Source organism: Eschrichtius robustus, chromosome 12 (assembly GCF_028021215.1).
Source record: "Eschrichtius robustus isolate mEscRob2 chromosome 12, mEscRob2.pri, whole genome shotgun sequence".
Lineage (NCBI taxonomy): Eukaryota > Metazoa > Chordata > Mammalia > Artiodactyla > Eschrichtiidae > Eschrichtius > Eschrichtius robustus.
This window is the reverse complement of record NC_090835.1, coordinates 97,887,152-97,905,109: the sequence shown is the minus strand read 5'-3', so window position 1 is coordinate 97,905,109 and position 17,958 is coordinate 97,887,152. Positions and strand designations below refer to the sequence as shown.

At 46.2% G+C, this 17,958-nt stretch overlaps 1 protein-coding gene across 2 annotated transcripts; it reads left to right on the top strand.

Moving 5' to 3' along the window:
• The first annotated feature begins 271 nt into the window (after window positions 1-271).
• CD83 (CD83 molecule) lies at window positions 272-17,693 on the top strand. Of its 2 annotated transcripts, none has more exons than XM_068557836.1 (5): window positions 272-308; window positions 401-516; window positions 12,714-12,924; window positions 15,055-15,161; window positions 16,544-17,693. In XM_068557836.1, exons 1-5 carry the CDS (start codon window positions 272-274, stop codon window positions 16,667-16,669), a joined length of 597 nt encoding a protein of 198 aa, XP_068413937.1. In that variant the 3' UTR covers window positions 16,670-17,693. The 2 variants fall into 2 exon arrangements, with proteins under 2 accessions (XP_068413937.1, XP_068413936.1); XM_068557835.1 differs by having other exon boundaries at window positions 16,541-17,693.
• The last annotated feature ends 265 nt before the right edge of the window (window positions 17,694-17,958 follow it).

Here is a 17,958-nt window from a genome sequence, read left to right as displayed (position 1 = left end):
GCGGGCGCGGTGCTTTCCTCGGGGATTGCTGTCGCCGCGGCCGGGCGGCGGCAGCAGCAACAGCTGCAGCTGCAGCGACGCGGACTTGGGGCGCGGGGGCGGGGCCGGGGCAGCGGGGGCGGGGCCGGGGGCGCCCCGGGTGGTGGAGGCGGGGGAGGCGCGCCGCAGCTTCCGCCGCCCGCGGGGATCCCCCGGGACTGGCGCCGGGGAAGTCCCGGTGCGCGCCGGTACAAGAGGCAGCGCCAGGGCCCCCAGCCGGCAGTCCCCAGCGATGTCGCGCGGCCTCCGGCTCCTGCTCCTGAGCTGCGGTAGGGCCCGCGGACGCCCGGCGCCCCCCGCCCGCCTCCCCGGGACACCCCCTTTTCTCGCTTGCTCACGCCGCTCTCTCTCCCTCTTGCAGCCTGCAGCCTGGTGCCCGCGGCGCGGGAGGTGAAGGTGGCCTGTTCGGAGGATGTGGACTTGCCCTGCACTGCCCCCTGGGATCCGCAGGTCCCCTACGCGGTCTTCTGGGCCAAGGTAAGCGCGGCGAGGCCGGCGAGTTAGGGTTGGGTGGGTTAATTGCAGACCGGGCAGCCACCTTCCTTGCGCTGGGGACCCTCTGTGGCTCGGGTTCGGGGGCATCTCCCATAGCTGGACTCGGTACCCGGTCTTCCCACACGCCTCTCCCATCCCGGCTCCAAGCTCAGCCGCATCCAGGTACAGGCCGACTTAGATTTAGTTCCGCCGGGGACCTCAATCTTCTTGCCTCTAAAGGTGGCCCTGAGATGAATGATCCAAATAAGACGTTGTGGAAGGCAGAGAACCTCTTATTTGGATTAATTCCAGAGGCCACTTGTGGTTATGGACAGCAGGCCAGGGAGAAAGCAGCTAGTGCAGATTTGGCCTTGGACGGGAGGAAGGTCTCCGGATTTCTGATTTCTGGTGTTTTGTGACTGTGGTGCTCATACATTTGGGGAGGCGGGGAGGAGGCACCTTGAGAGGAAGGACTGCCAGAGAGAAGTGATAGGCTTGTTTCTTAGGTGGTAGTTATCTGTCAGTCATCCCCTTTCTGGGGTACCCCTGGCTGCTCCTCCCTCTGGCCGTCCTGAGAGGTCCAGCAAGGAGGGCGTCTGTGATGGTGCACGGAGGCGTCCCCGCGTGTAAGAACAGTGTCACTGTTCCTACTGTAAGAGAATTGAGTCAAACTGAGGCTTTTTTAAGGTTTCCTCTGAACTGGAACCTTTTCAGATTCTAAGATTGTGGTTCTGGTGGCATTGGAAACCCAAGCAGCCACTGTCTGCTGTCACTGGTTTTTGTTTTTTTTGTTTTTTTCTCCCCGTGCTCCCCGCCTTTAATGAGGTCACTGCCACAATGGCACCTCTGGCTGAAGCACATGACTATGATATCCCAGCCTTACTCTGCGGAGCTCGCTGATTTGTCATCTTACCTTGCAGGAAATCTCTGTGCGTTTGTAGCTTTCCACAAAATGCTGGGTTTTCTTCTGCCCATCATAAAAGATGCTGTAAGAACCTGCACAAGTATCTAGCCATTTAACAAGGCAGCATAGGACCGTTAACCTCTTTGTATGTGTGTGTGTGTGTGTGTGTGTGTGTGTGTGTGTGTCTCCTAACCAGATTGTCAGTTCCCTGGGGACAGTTCTGCGCCACTGCTTTTGTGTATCCTGCATGGCACCCAGTGTTTGCCCTGCTAATTTTGAAGGTGCTCAGTGAATTCACGCTGACCTTTTATGATTATGCACAGTGGAAACGGTGCTGGGGCCTCGGGGCGCTGTATTGTGTATGAAAGTAGGTTTGTTATTATTCCTACTTCATTTCCACCTTATTCACTGTGGGAGCAGAGAATACAGCAATTCCAAAATTGTTCCCTTGTAAAAACAATAGTATGTAAATAAAAATATTGTAAAACCAATATTATTTGAGTACTCACCATCTGCCAAGCTCTGAGGTAAATATCTATGTACATCAGCTGTTCCGATCCTTCCAATGGACTTAAGAGATCAATACTGTTACTGTTCCTGCTTTACAGATGAGGAAACTGAGCCTCAGGGAGTGAAATAATCTGCTCACTGTTACACAGCGGGCTAATCGCTGGAGGTGGGATTTGAACCAAGCAGTCTGGCTCCACAGCCTAGGTTCTTAGAGGTCTATCTTGTTATTTCTGTTTTCTCCCTTAATTACTTAAAGAAAATGAAAGTGTCTTTGGGCTAGCCAGGCAGGGACTTGGTTATCTAAAAGGAGGGGAAAAACATGAAACCACTATCCCTTTCAGAGAGCAATTAAAAAGGGAAAACAATATTAATATCCCCAGGGGAGTAATTACAAAGTACTCACGAAAAAAGTAGGTGAAATTTCAGACTGTAAAGTTCAAACAGTTGTCAAGTTAAATCTTGCACGAGGTCATTTGGAATGATGCAGTAAACCAGAGTGATTAACCTTTGACTTTTCCTTGGATGTCAGCTGATGATGTAACTCTATAATGTATGTGCTTGTTTGTTGAACACAGTTCTTGCAAGCTTTAAAGACCCTGAAGGTCTCTCAAACCTCTGCTAAGAAAAAAAGACAATAGTCTCGTGGCATTCTCTTTTTTCTGTTGGTCCGGTGGAATAGGGTCATTGAAAACTCATACCCTAGTTATTTTTTTTAAGGAGGAAACTGTGATTGAGTAATGGTGGGTAGGAGAGCTATGCTATGCCAGTAAACTAATCAGATACCTTGAAAGTGATATGCTTTATTTTTCAAGTACTTTTGAACAGATCTCAGCGTATTCCGTAGATGTTTGTTATTTTCCAGCCCAGTGATTATACTTTTGCATCGATTGTGCTTGTACAACAAAAATGGTTAGAGTGTTCTGGAAATAAGGCCAGTGGTGAAATTCTGAAATTCTGCGTTTTACAGAAGATTATCTTGTCATTTCCTCCCACAACTTTCTTGCCAAGTGTTTCAGTGATGCGGAGAGGTAGCTCTGAAGTGAGGAATTTAAGCCTGGTGACCACAGCCAGCCCAGCTGGATCATCAGTAGGGTGGTTTGTAAAACCACTTTGCACACTTGTAGGCTGCATGCTGATCAAGTAAGCAGAGAGTCCCTTGGAGTGTGGGGTTTCACCGTCCGCCAGATTGAATCGCATTCTGGCAGGCCTTCTGCATATCACAATTACGGTTATAACGACTCACAATTTAAAAATCCATTCACCACTCAGTTCTCCGGCACCACAGGGCATCCTGCCGCTGTCCAGTTGGCACTGATTACTTACGATTAACAAAAGGACCCATGTAAACCATGTGTTTCTTATCATGTGCCCTTTACCAAAAGACTCAGAGCAGACGGAGTCCATTTAGTGTTTGCAACATTAGGGTGAGTTGGGAGGGAACAGTGTCCATTTTATTCTCTCTGTTTCAAAGGTACAATGACAGGGGACTGGGCCGGGGGTGTAATATAGACATGCCCCAGGGGGTCAAAGGTGGAGCCAAGAGTGGGCAGAGATAGCCCAATTCCTGTTAGCCCAACTCTTCTTTCCTGCGGACTGATGTCTTCCCAACTGGGATCCAAGAACGGGGCCTCCTCTCATCCCTTCCCATATTGTACCTTTTAAGGCAGAGTGAATGATTGGGAAGAAATAGAAAAGTTAATGCGGTATATCCATTCAGTTTAGCTCTTAGGATTGTGAATAGACTGTGGTTGTTGAGGGAGGTAGTTTGAGCTATTCTGAGGCAAAGAGACGTTGGTCCATCACTCTTCTACCAAAGTAGGAGAACGTGGCTGTGGCCTTGGGTTAGATTCTAGCACGAGAGGGTCATAGCCCAGCCCCATGTCTGCCAGGAGTAAGGACACCCGTTAAAGAGCTGCGTCTGTGCTGCTTGCGGATCGGGCTCACGCTCCCTTTAATGAGGCTGCACTGGGTCTGGAAGGAGAGGATGACACTGGATGAATGGGGTGTTCTGGCGCTGCTTGTAATGAGCGGTTACTTACGAGGGCGACGTAGCACCGTCTCGAATTGTGCTGGGAGCCCCAGCACCCTAGGTTGAGGCATAATGAAAGAGGATATATAGTGTCATCTCTGAGTGACACCACGGGGGTGAGGACAGAGATGCGTCACAAGACAAGTGCCCTTTTTAGATGATTTCCAAAGGAAGGGAGAAAGGGGAAGTGAGACCATGATTTCAGAGAATAGATCAGACTTGAACTTTACAATATTTAGGAGAGAGGCAGCTGTGGCAGGTCATGGGCTCTCCTGGGGACTAAAGGAGAGCAGATTCATGGGCTCGCACGAAGCTGCTTGGAAAGTTCCAGGACAGTCGCCACACGGATATTGCTTGTCCTTGATTTGTTATGAGCTGTTATGATGTATGTTGCTCGTCTCCTATTCAGTGGCGTCCTGTTTTCTGTCTGTAGCATCTTGTGTGATAATGAGCCCCAAAGCAAGGAAGTGCTATAGGAGCCTTCGGGGGGGCCTAGGGTTGACGAATGGCCCGGGCAGATGGCATCTGTACAGACACCAACCCTGATGGACCCACGAAGGAGACAGTGCGTGCCGCTCACTGCACTGACCTGATTCTAGAATGACGTCTGTTTTAAGATAGATTTGAGATGTTTTAGGAGAAAAAGGAAACATTTCTACATTAAATACAGAAGCGCCGAAACATTGAAATGTGAAAACAATGCCTGTGTGAGCATCAAAGAAAAATCATACCATCCCCATTGGCACCTGTACTACTTGACCTGATTGAATAACCTTTAGGTCAGGCTATGAAAGGCAAAAAGTGAATTTTCAGATGTCTCCCATATTTACATTTTCCTCAGTTCGTAAATATTTCTATGTCCCAAATGTGTGCCAAGCCCTGCGCCTGGCAATAGCCATCCTAAGACCAATATGGACCTTTTGCCAGAGGACTGTCAAAGGCATGGACACAGGAATCCACACGCATCTTTGGGGACTGAGGGGAAACTAATGATGTGGAAGGGAGAATCATACCACAGAGGACTGAGAGGTGTAATGCCAGCAAGCAGGCTGTGAACACCCCGGAACGCTGAATTATAAGGGCTTGAACTTGGTCCTTTCGGCAGCAAGGAGCCTTTGGAAGTTTTTAAGCAAAGGGGATAACATCGTGAAAACTACGTCAGAGGAAAGCGTATTTCTTGTGGTGAAAGACAGACTATAATTCATCCCAGAAAATGAATCTCAGAGGGAAGCTTTAGTCTTTCACTGTGGTGGAACTGCCATCGGGTTAACTCAGTGAGGCTGCAGCACATTCCTGGGGGTTACCTCCCCTTCTCTCTTGGTCACCAGTTCTGTTGTCCACATGGTTCTAGGGAGGAGTGGGCCAGGCTCTAGAAGAAGCCCCAACCAGAGGAGAATGATGGAGCACTGAGATTTTTGGACAATGATGAGACACAGCAAAGCTGCTAAAAATCTTTCAGCTTGGAAGAGGGTAGGGAGGAAAAAGGCAGCTGAGAGTTAAAGAGAAAAAACTGCAAACACTTGTTTTCCATAAATAAAAGGGGGAACCCGAGTCACATGAGGACTGATTATGTTAGTTCTGTACTTGGTTATGTCACTACACAAAGAAGAGGAAGTTAGAAGAAGGTCTTAGTGACATCAGGGAAGGTTTTATGTAGGGCAGGACTAAAAAGAGATACATTACCTAAAAAGAGGGTTCCTCCATCTGAAACTGTTTCCATAAGTCCTTCCTGGCTACTCTTGGGATAACCTCAAATTTTCTACCAACAGTGCTAGCTCAAACCAGAGCTGAACTAAAGTACTTCCCTAAGACTCTTTACACCTGAAGCATATTTTTAATTTTTGTTTTTGCACTGGGGTATACTTGGGTAAAATTTCTGTGTGTGTCATGTAGTTCTGGTATAGGAGTAAGAGCCCAAGGCTTGTGAATATCACTTGATATTTTTGTGGGGCACCAGCTAGTCTACTGCACGTTCTTGTCGCAATTGTCCGAGAGAAGATAGATTCCAGAAGAACTGGTATTTGTCTAGGATTATTGGTCCAGATGGGGAAAACCTATGGGAAAAGATAGATGCTCATTGCCATAGACAATTCGTGTTCACCTAGGACCAGACTCACTGGGTCAGTTCTGGAGAACAAAGGTCCCGAGTCCAGTCAGACCCTGGTGTCTCTTTCACCGAGCAATGGGAGGCATGTGAGCCTGAGTGACAAAGCAGGACTGGCCTTGAGGTTGGAGCCACGTGGAGATAGCCCCGCATGTGCCACGTTTATTTCTGGAGTGGGGCAAGGTGCTCCTATCAATTAGGAATCTTTCCGTTGTGAAGGCTTGTAATCCAATCAAAACTAGCTTAAAGAAAAGGGAATATATTGGCTTATGTGGTTGAAATAAATAATTTTTAAAAATCAAAATATAGTTCCTACTTCAGTTATGGCTGATGTTGTGGGTTAAATAGTGTCCCACAAAAAAGTTATGTCTCGGTCCTAATCCCTGGTATTTGTGAGTGCGACCTTATTTGGAAATAGGATCTTTGCAGATGTAACCAAGTTAAAGTGAGGTCATACTTGATTAGGGTGGCCCTGAATCCAATGACGGGTGTCCTTATAAGAAAACAGAAACACAGAGACAGATGCACAGGGAGAACACCACGTGAAGGTGAAGGCAGAGACTGTAGTGATGTGTCTACAGGCCAAGGAATGCCAGTTTCCAGGAACACCAGAAGTCAGGAGCGAGGCATGAAACCGATTCTCCCCTAGAGAGAGCACGGCCCTGCCAGCACCTTGATATCGGACCTTTGGCCTCCAGAACTGTAAGAGAATAAATTTCTGTTGTCTTAAGCCACTCAGTTTGTGGTAAGGCTAAATTTGGAGGTTCGTGAATATCCTCAGGGCTCGGTGACTTTCTTTCTCTCAACTTTTCCTTCCTTCGTGTTGGTTTTATTAACAGCCTCCACGTGGCAGTGAGATAGTAGCCGGTAACTGCAGACTTGTCTGTCGTCCCGAGATCGAGTGCAAAGCAAAAGACTGTGTCTCTTCTATCTCAACAAATGTCAGATTACACTTAAGTGGCTTTGATTGGGTCATGGATCCATCAGAACCATTCCCTCTGGTCACGGAGGTCAGGCCAGAGTCAAACGTGCCTTTTCTAGAACCAGATGTAGTGCCCTCCGAAGGACATGAACTCAGAGCCCGTAAGGATGCCCCTCCCGGTCCAGCAGGACCCACAAGAAACTAATGGAAGAAGGACGATTGGCATGAACAGTGAGTGGCCTAATGTTGCCTTCAAAGCCCAGTTCCAAAGGGTATTTTCCACATTATGATGGTGCCTTAGAAATTCAGAATGTTGTGGCTATTTTGGAGACCTTGTGGGCAGAAAAAATGTCTCCCTAGAGCAGAGATTGGGACTTCTAGAACAGCTTTGCCAGAGGAGACTGAAGTATCAGCTGGAAGAAATGACTGAATGGGTGGGCAGAGTAGAAAGCTATTGGGTACAACAACAATTCCTGTTACCAACATTACCGATTATGAAGCACTATTATGTGTTTTCTCATTTGATTCTTAAAATAACCCCATGAGGGAAGTAAGGTAGTTACAGACGAGGAAATCCAAGTCAGAGGTAAAGTGACCCAGCTACCTGATGCTTGACTTCAGGTCTTCTGACTCCAGAGCTAGTGCCCTTGTGTCTTCCTCATTGTTTCTAAAATTCCCTCATTCATTAAATAAATAGTTTTTGAATATTTCCTATGTGCAGGGAACTGTTTAGAACTTAGCTGTGAAAAAAAAAGAGTGGTAACATTTTTAGCGCTTTCTGTGTGATTGACAATATGCTACAATACCCACCTACCTCATCATAGGTATATTCACACCAACTCTGGGAGGTGTACTTACCCTCCCCCATCTCAGGGGAGCAAACGAAGCCCAAGAGCTTCAGGCCCTTCGCCAAGAGCAGAGCTAGCCATGGCGGGGCTGGGGTTTGTTTCCACGTCTGTCCAACACCAAAGCCTGTGCTCTTAATTACGTTGCCTCTGCCATACTCATAACTCTGTTAACAGCCATAAATCCAACTCTGTCTGTTAGACCCAGTAAATTTCAAAGTGGAAAATCATTTTTCCAATAAAACTACACTTAGAAAAAGACGATGTTAATGCTTATACATTCTACCCCCATTATGACATCAACCTCTGAGCCAAACTATTTTGCATGTTATAAAGAGCTGTTTTTATGATGAATGGGGATTATATTGGCACTTTAATTGAGTTGGAAACCAAGGTACATGAATGTTAGTGCATGGGAAATGCAATAAAAAAAAAGCTGTTCGATGTGATTGGAATATATCAGATTAATTTAATACCACCTTTAAATACTAACATCCATTCCTTTAAATATGTTTAATTAAATTGTTGGATTAAATATTTATATGCATATATATGTGCACACATTTTTCTCCTCAGAAAAATCTCTTCCCTTTTCTTTTACTTTCCTATCACATTCTTAACAGATCTCATGCATGATAAATTTGGATTTCAAGGCTGTGGAATCAAAATTCTTTGCAATAGGAATGGAGCTGTTGTCCTCTTATATCCAAAGATGGTAATCTAGGAAGTTAGCATATATTTGGATAAAATTATGTAAACTTCTAAAAAAATCCCTTTTCACAATAGGGATTTGACTGAAATATTGGTTCAATTTCAGCCATATTTAGATATTTATTTGATTTCTTTCTAGTTCAAATTTATCCACCATTAAAAAAAAACAATTCACATGCGTTTAAAATTACTACTTGTATTTGCTTGGTTTAGTATTCGGCAAATTAAAGAGAATTTATTTTAATTTAGGATTTGCGGTTTCCTTAAGGTCAGATCTCCATCTGAGAGAGGGAATATGGTATTTAAATTATTTAGTCAAATTGGAGGCCTTGAGACAAAAGTCCTTAGGCTTTCTGAAAATGAGATGTCTTATATTTTGCCTTTTCTAATTCAATCAGAAAGATAAAATTTGTCAGCATAAGAGTTAATGCATGGAATGTGGATTTTAAAAACATGATTTGGATGAGTGTTTGGAGGAATTCACTTGCCCACAGCCTGCTGTGTCGTAGCCCTCTGCAATATGAGCGTCGCAAAGTGTGCGTTAAATAGTTCCTGTCAGTTACACTCGGCTGTGAATGAATCTGAGGGTTCCTTTTGTTTTAAATGACTACTTCCTAAAATGCTTTTGCAGAGAGGCAATGAAACACTTTTAGATTTGGAATGTTGAGAGTCATTCTTGCCAGTGGTTGATTTTGAGCCAGCTCAGATGTTTATAAGAACTCATAAAACCCAGCGAAGCTGAGGATGGCCCATTTGCTGTTATTCCATGTTCCTCCCCCTGAAATTCCTTCGGTTCTTGAACAGTGCTGCTCGGGCCACGGCTCACTCACCCGATACTGCAGGGTGATGGCTGCTTGGCCACGGTGCTGAAGATGATGATTTGAACTTTTGCATAAAGTCTCTTGGTACTGCTAGCGCTCCACTCGCATCTTGAGCATGTTAACATGAAAACTACAACTATTTTTGCAGCTGTAGGCAGGAGGAAGGGGGAATAGGCTATGCACATACCTGCAGCTTGAAGCTAGAAGGAAGGTTCTGAACTATTTCCACGTGCACTGTGTGAAGTTACAGAAGGTTCCTTTTGTTACGGGTAGCTATCAGGCACAGAGAGCTGTTCATCACTTTGGCCAGAGGCCCCAGGTTAAGCCAGTACTTCTGTCAGTTCTCTGGGTCTTTCAGGAAGACCCAGGGAGGGGCCATTGGAAGATGACCCCGTGAGAGTTGAGGTATCTTGCCACGATCCCACTGATGGCTGTGGTGGTTCAGTAAAGCAGAATTCTGCAAGCTGCTTTGGGGTTCTTCGTTTTGACTTTCCCCTACCTCTTACTTTCATTCTTATGATTTCACCCTGCCTTGGCTTTGCCATTGTAAAATAACCTCTCTGGAGGTTTTGTCAAGAGACCCGTGGAAATCTGACCATCACATAAACTACTTTTTGTTGTTACTGCTGATTTTTAAAATGAATTCTCTTCTGCAAATAGGCAGAAGGCCACTGCCAGTCCGTTCTGATCACCACCATGTACTAGCTTCAGCAGTTCCCAGCAGCCAGCGTGATAAAGGGGCCATCTTTATGTAAATAAAGCACAATAGTTTATATTTCCACCAGCTCCAGAGGGGTTCTCAGTTTTTTTTTGTATTTTTTTTGTTTTTTTTGATCTTGACTTTCAGATAGGTCTTTTTGAGTTGAGGGAGAGGTCACTGGATAGGAGAGAAGACCACCCTAAGGAGAAAATCTGAGGTAGAAAATCTCAAAATGATTGTTGCAGCCAAGTTTCCATCTTTTCGGATGCAGGGATTTCTACAAAACTGAATTCCAGTGAAATCTATTGGAAAGAAATCTGAGTTGAACACATTTGGAGGTTAATTTAGAAAAGAAAAGCAGATTGAGACAGCATCGTGGGGACTGCAGAGATTAAGCTGAGTTAATTAGTTCAAACTGGCCTTGGGGGGTGGGGTGGAGGAGGGAGTCTTGGAAGCGATTGGCCCGGGATGGTCCTGGACACCTGACCCATCAAAAGCTCTGGTGGGAGGGAGCACTTCTGCCAGGCAGCAGAGGAGGGGAGAGGTGCAGGCACATGATAAGCCTGCAATTTTTGGTTCAATCAGACTTGAAAAGGGGAAAACTGGTCTAACTTAGACGTGTTCTAAAATCAGTTGGATGCCTAAGGTTCCTTGACCACACCTCCTTTTTTTGTTTGCTTGTTTTCTTGCTCTGTTTTTGAACACCTAAATGCCCCAGTCTTGATTATTTTGGAAGGAACCTTTCAGCACAAGGACTGTCAGGAAATGGGATTTACGTTCGTAGACCTCGCCTGAGAAAAGCTATTAGTCTCAGCCCAGTGCTAGGAGTGAATGAAGCAGGGTTTCTTGCAGGAGCGATAAATCAGCCACCAGATGTCTCTGCAGGCCACTCCACAGGAACGCCAATAGGACCCCGAGCCGTGGAAGCTGGAATCTGAGCTTCCCGTGGACCTCAAGGTGCATTCCCCGACTTAATAAATGAAGCAGAAACCAAGGAGGGTGTGTGTGTGTATGTGCATGTGTGTATGTCTTCTGTCCTGGGCTGCCTCTGCCTCACTGGGTGTTCCCCCCATTCCTTGGTTATTTATTTCCCTGTGCTGATTGCCTTTTGAAAAGTAGGAGAGGAGTTGTAGGGTCCTCCCAGTACAGGAGATTAAACAGCGGCAGGTGCAGGCGAAGACAGCAGCAGTGTCTGACTGCGGTGTCTTTTCCTAAGGGAGCCCTTTGGTTCAGCCACTATGCTGGGGACAGGGAAGGAATGCCACTGAATCCCAGGCTCCCTGCTGTTCCCCAGCCGCCCAGCAAAGGGCTCGGGGCTGCCCTTGCACATTGAAAACGGTGCTTGGCTTTACTGTTTATGTAAATGAGTTTTAGAAGCTTTAAAACATTTCAGTGGAGGATCAACGAGCAAGTTAACTAGACAAATTAAAAATGTATCTGGGGAAAAAGGGAATTGATGGTGAACGTGATGTGTGCTTAATGGTGGAAGTAGGAGATGACGGAAAGACCCCACCAGTTTAATCGCAAAGACTGTTCAGGGAAAGAAAGCCAGCCAGGTTAGTTTGGCTAAATTTGACATCTACCCCAGTTGGGCTGGTCCATCCTGGGTACAGTGATTTAAGCCGTAATTGCCCTTCCATGTATATCTTGATATTACCACCAAGTGACCTGACACATAAAATCTCCACGTGGCGCTGTTGTCAGCTGTCTTCCTGCCTTAGCAGAGGCGTGAGCGTGGTACATCCTGCAGCGTCACAGATGACCCCACAGGTACGCAGTCTCTGAAGAACAGGGTGACTTCATGAGAGGCATTGCTCATCTGCATCTCTGTGTTTTTTTGTTGAGTTGTCTGGCAATGACCTTAACAGATTTAGAAACGTTTCCAAATAAAAGGCTGGGGTACAAAAATAAGAATCAGTCAGTGGGTGAGTCGGTATCTGAAGAAAACAAGAGAACATTGAATAGAGAACAACCAGCGAGAGAATGTGATTCAGTGTGATTCATACGCTTCATCACATAGTCATCAGTGACACATGATTATCATCAATAGGAACACTCTCTCCTCCATGTAGGGATACAGAGAATCGTCAAATGCAGTCCTGATCTTATTCTAAAAAAGATGGAGCCTTAAAGAATTCTCCTAGATTCTCTCCTCCTCCCCCAGACATCACACACACACGCACACACACACACACACACACACACACACACACAGTATCTTGTTTTAAAACAATTAGCTGAGGATGGATTTTATGAAAACAAGAGGTAGAACCTTGATGTGAAGGCCCAGTGCTTGTAGGTTCTGGCAGTAGAGCATGATGTGGTTTGATTCTTGTTTTTTAAATTTATTTGATTGAAGTATAGTTGATTTACAGTGTTGTGTTAATTTCTACTGCACAGCAAAAGTGATTCAGTTATACATATATATATACATATTCTTTTTCATATTTTTTCCATTATGGTTTATCACAGGGTATTAAATATAGTTCCCTGCTCTATATAGTAGGACCTTGTTGTTTATCCATCCTATATATACTAGTTTGCATCTGCTAATCACGAACTCCCAATCCATCCCTCACCCACCCACCTCCCCCTTGGGAACCACAAGTCTGTTATCTATGTCTCTGAGTCTGTGTATGATTCCTTCTTCACAGCTCACAAATGACAGTGCAGAGAGGATGGAGGTGCCCCAGGAAGACCTGCAGTACTATCAGCAGAGGGCCTCTTCAGAGGCCCCCAGGGAAAGGCTGTATTCCCTGAGGATCCAGAACACTACCAGCTGCAACTCGGGGACCTACAGGTGCACTCTGGTGGATCCAGAAGGGCAGAGAAACCTAAGTGGCACCATGATCTTGAAAGTGACAGGTGAGGTGATCTGCGGCACCTGTTTTCTTCTTACAGTATGTGGGGCACTTTCTGTAGGTCCTAAACTTGATCCCCTCAATCCAAGTTTACCTTGTAATTCAGAAGCTTTGGATAATATCTGTGGCTGAAAGCTAAATTCTACTGCAAGGATGTCATAACTTTCTCTACTTTCTCTTTAATAAGGACAGATCTACCCCAGTCTGACTGGGCTGGATGCCAAATGTAGTCAAACAACTAAATCAAACAACTCTTACGCATGTAAGAGTCCTTCGGAGCCAATAGGAAGTTTCCAAGTCTAATTTTTGGAAGACAGAGAAACTGGGTAGTCTCCCGAATATGTCAGATAACTGTGTAATATTCTGCTCACTGGGGGCTTTCTAACCTGGCCTAAGGGAGCTGCTTCATGTTTCCACCTTTTTCACATGAGAACAGCATTTCTCTCCCACTTTACAGCAATTGAATGTCCCAATACCTCAACTCAAGCCAAAGAAAAAGGGTACAGCAAGAAAGTAGCGTTCCCGTGACAGAAGGCACATTTTTGCTCTATGCAGTAAGACCAGGAATCAAGTGTAAAGACAAGGATTATCTCCTTGGACTTTTTTCCATAACTTTTCTTTATGTAACTTAAAATACGCCTTGCGTTTGACTTTGGCCCAACTCTTGTTAGTGGCTGAGGCTTGAAATGACAAACATGTTGTTACAGAGGCCCTGACTTTGTACAATGGCTACTTTCTCCTTCCACGGAGAAGCGGAAAGGAATCTGACTCAAGATAATATTCCCACACTCACAAGAACGCAATCACTGGTTAGGGGTCAGCGTTTGGATTTGGTTCACTGTCTTATACATACACACACAAACACACACACACACACACACACACACACACACACACAAACAACCTATACCCTTCTCAATCTCTAGCCCTTTACGCTGCTTCGTTTGTCTTCATGGCATTTACCGTACCTGCCGTGATACGCTCCCTCAGTGAGTAGTATTCACATGAATGAGAAACGCGAGCTGCCTGGCAGGAAGGGCAGAGAGGGCAGGCGTGTCCTGCGGGGAGCAGAGAGGAAAGGAGTAGAGAAAAGCTGGCTTGCTTCCCTGCCCTCTGCGAAGGCAGCGCTGCCTACAAGTTGAGCGGTCAGACTAGAGCCACTTGGATCTGGTTCAAATATCAGCTCAGCTGCTCATTAGCATCTTACCTTGGGGAAACCCCTGAGCCTTGGTTTTCTCATCTTTAAAATGGGGATAATATAATATTGATATTATCTACAAAACAGGCTTGTGGTGAAGGTTGAATGAGATATTGCACTGAAATGCTCGGTCTGGCGCCTGGGGTGGGGGGACTGAATGCTCGATAAATGTTAGAACCCTCAGTGGCTCTCAGCCCTTCTCTTCTGGGGTCACAGACCTCTGTGAGAATCCATCCCCAGACCATTGCACAAAATTTTGAATCCAGTTTCAGGGGTCGACAGCTGTCTGGAGGCCCATCCGTGGCCCTGAGGGCGGAAGCCCCTCCTGTCACCCGCACTCGATCTGCTCCTGCCCCAGTCCTCAAGCCAGCTCCCTGAGCAACCTTGCTGCACATTGGATGTCGTGCTTGAGTGGGGAGAAGCTGTCCCCGCCTTGTCCCCTCCTGGGCTGAAGGCCTCCCTCCTCCTGCACTTGCCCCCCTCCCGGGGCTGAGGCCACAGCCTTTAGCAGCCCCCAGGGAGCTGTTCTGTAGCCCCCCTTGGCTGTCAGCCCTGGTGGAGGGGCTTTAACAGGTCTACAAAGATGCATCGACTTGTTCCGTAACAGCAGGGCAGCTCTGCCACCTGCCTTAATCCCTCAGCCTCTCTGAGCCTTGGCTCCTTCTTCTGTAAACTGGGGTACTCAGACCTGCCCCTGAAGGTTCAGTGAGATGCTGGATGTCAGCCCCTTTGCACGGAGCCAGGCACAGGGTGAGTGTGAGTGCCGGCTGCGGCCACCGCCGTCATTACCGATGTCCTTCCCACGGTACAGACGTGAGGGTGAGAAGGGGAGACCAGTAGGACTTTAGAAAGCCAGAACAAAACATTCTTAGCTTTTTCATCCTGGTAGAAGAGTCCTGTTCAACGGCTTCATATTTTACTTATTTCTTTTTAAAGGATGCTCTAAGGGACGCAAAGAAGAGACTTTTAAGAAATACAGAGCTGAGGTTGTCCTGCTGTTGGCTCTGGTCATTTTCTATGTAACACTCATCATTTTCACTTGCGTAAGTATCTTTCTTCAACATCTCTCATTATTAAAGGATCACCTGGGTTACCAATCTAATGCGTTTTGTAGACAGTGTGAGTCATTTCATAATGGCAAGAGACCTGTTCTCAGAACCCTGGCCTTACTGAGGCCCCCAGACTGTGAGAATCTCTCTGGGAAGCTCCCAGCTTGTTTTCCATCTGGTGGCTCCACACAGAGCCTTGTGAAGAGAAAGTGAAGTAAGACAGTGATGGAAGTTTGTGAAATGCCAAATGATCCTCCTAAAGCACCAGTAGGCCTTGTAGATACGGTGGAAGAAAGTTGGACCCTGCCCATCCATCATCCGGGCGAGGTGCTGTTCTTCCTGTAGGCAGGTGAGCAAGCCCGGCCACCCCGGTGATGGATCCATCTCCTTGGTCGGCCCTTGAACTCTTTTCTCTTAGAGATTCCCTCTTATAATTTTGGTACTTCCACCACTTTTTTTTTTTTTTTTTTGGTACTTCTGGTTGCTATTTTAGACATCACTTTTTAAGAATTAATCCTGAGAAGCCAGAGGTACACAGGGTGTGGCCTGGGGTAGAGGACAGCTGGCCAGTACTTGGGCGTCCTTGACATGCCCTTGACCTATTGGTTGCAGACTCCAGCCTAGACTCCTCCCTGCCCCCCAAGCCTCTTTGTGTGTGGCTGGTCACCTGGGTTGACCGTGGTCGTAGGGGAGCGGGGCCAGCTCTGGGCCTGACCCACTAGGAAGTGATCTGTCCCATATGTCTCAGCAGGATCAGGAAGTGCTGGCTATTTGGGGACCAGGACATCGGTCACCCAGGAGCTATTCCAACGCTGGTTCTTGTTACTCACTGGCCCCTTCTGTTCACTTGTTTGACTCTGGCCAAACACTCATCTCTCTGGTTGCTATTTTGGACGTCAGGCCATCAGAAGACTCCAGTGATCGCCTACTGTGTATAAGGCATCATGCTAGGCACTGGAGGGCATGTAAAAAGGCATAAGAACTATGTCCTTCCCCCAGGGAACTTACAGCTTGGTCTTTAGAGTTATTTGCATATAAGAAGATAATTAGCATTACCTGGCGGTAAATTTTAAAAATGAGTGACTCTAGTTTTTTGTTGGCAAATGCCTGTTTCTTTGGGCACTGATTTTCCATGCAGGAAATCCTAATGTTAGGGTCTGGAAATGGCCCCAGTCTGTAACTCCTGGTTGAGGTTTGGAGATACCAGAGAAATAGCGCAAGCCCACTGTAGAGTGAGTGACGTAGCCCGCATCACGAGGGCTCCCACATGAGCTGTCCAGTCTCCTAATGAATGGAGTTTAAATCCAGGTGACAGCTGAAGCATTTTTCCAATTATTCACTTCTCAACGTATCTTTTTGATTTTATTTTTCAGAAGTTTGCACAACAGCAGAGCATATTTCCCGACTTTCTTAAACCTGCCACGGAACATGCTTTTCTCCCAGTTACCTCCCCAAATAAGCATTTGGAGCCAGTGACTCTTCACAAGACAGAACTGGTGTGAGCAGGGTTTCTGCAGATTGTTTTTCTAAGGTTGAAGTCTCCGTGGTGTGCGTCCACGTCTCACTGGACAGGAGAAGCCTGAGCCCCACACTGAAGACACCATCCTTCCTGTGAAGCCCTTCACTTGACTGAAACATCCAAAAGTGGATCCCACCCCACTGTTTGTGAGCAGGGCCCTGAAAATTGTGACATGACCACAAAGCATGGGGCCGCCTACAGGGTGCTTTCCAGTGCTGCTTCTTTATGACCTTCTTAGCGTTTTATTCAGCTATCTGGTCAACCTCTCGGACAGGTTTTTTTCAGTCTTAGAAAAGCTATGGTGAGATGCAGCTGGAAAAGGACCTTGGGAAATATGAATGCCTGGAGTTGGCCCTGTGTAGACTCTTGAGGACAGCTGTCCTCTTCCACATCTGGGAAACATCTCTGAATTTGCTGTGTTTTCTTGTCTAAGCCCAGATGTTTTATGTCTGGGAGAAAGTGACAGGCTAAGCTGAGAGACAGAGGGAAATATTTAGCAAATAGTTTCCCGGCATGAAGGCCCTGCTATTACCAAGGAGTACGATGTGTACACAGAAACAACAGGTCGATGAACTGTCCCCAACAGGGCCTTTTTATCTGGGAAAGGCATCCATAAAGAAGCAATAGAGAAGAATGTCACAATTATTTTTATATCTGTGTATACTTGTCAAAGAAGGATTTGTGCTTCTTCTCCTTTTGAAATCTGTTATCTTCAGTTAGATATCGTTGTTAACTGACAAGCAACCTGCATATGGAGGGTGAGAAGAAGTCGGAAACTGTGACAATAGGAGGGAGAGCTATTTAGGGACCTGATGAAAATGCTGGACCAATTGTGCAAACTGGATGCTGGCCCCAGTTGTCCCACTACTTAGCTGTCTGATCTTGGACAAGATCCTTATGGTTTCTACTTTCTCAGTTGTAAACCAAAAGGTTGATGTATGAGTTGATTGAAAAAAACGTATGTGAAAATTCTTTGAAAGAGTATAAAGCACTATCCAAATTCCAAACTCCTTTGGGTCGTTATCCTTATTATTGCAGTGGTGTTCTGGGCATGAGAAAATGCTTTTCATTTTTTATGTTTTCCATCGTTCCAAACAAAGAAGGCTACAAAGGACACTTTCCCATAGTCTTCTGTATGAATTCCTTTGGGGAAGTGAGGCCAGTTCAGTGGTCTGTTCTTGAAGCACCGGCCAAAAGTACTCCAAGATACGGACACTCAGGAGCCACCAGGCCATGGGGAGAAGGGAGTTCTCAAATGTTGCATTGACGTTC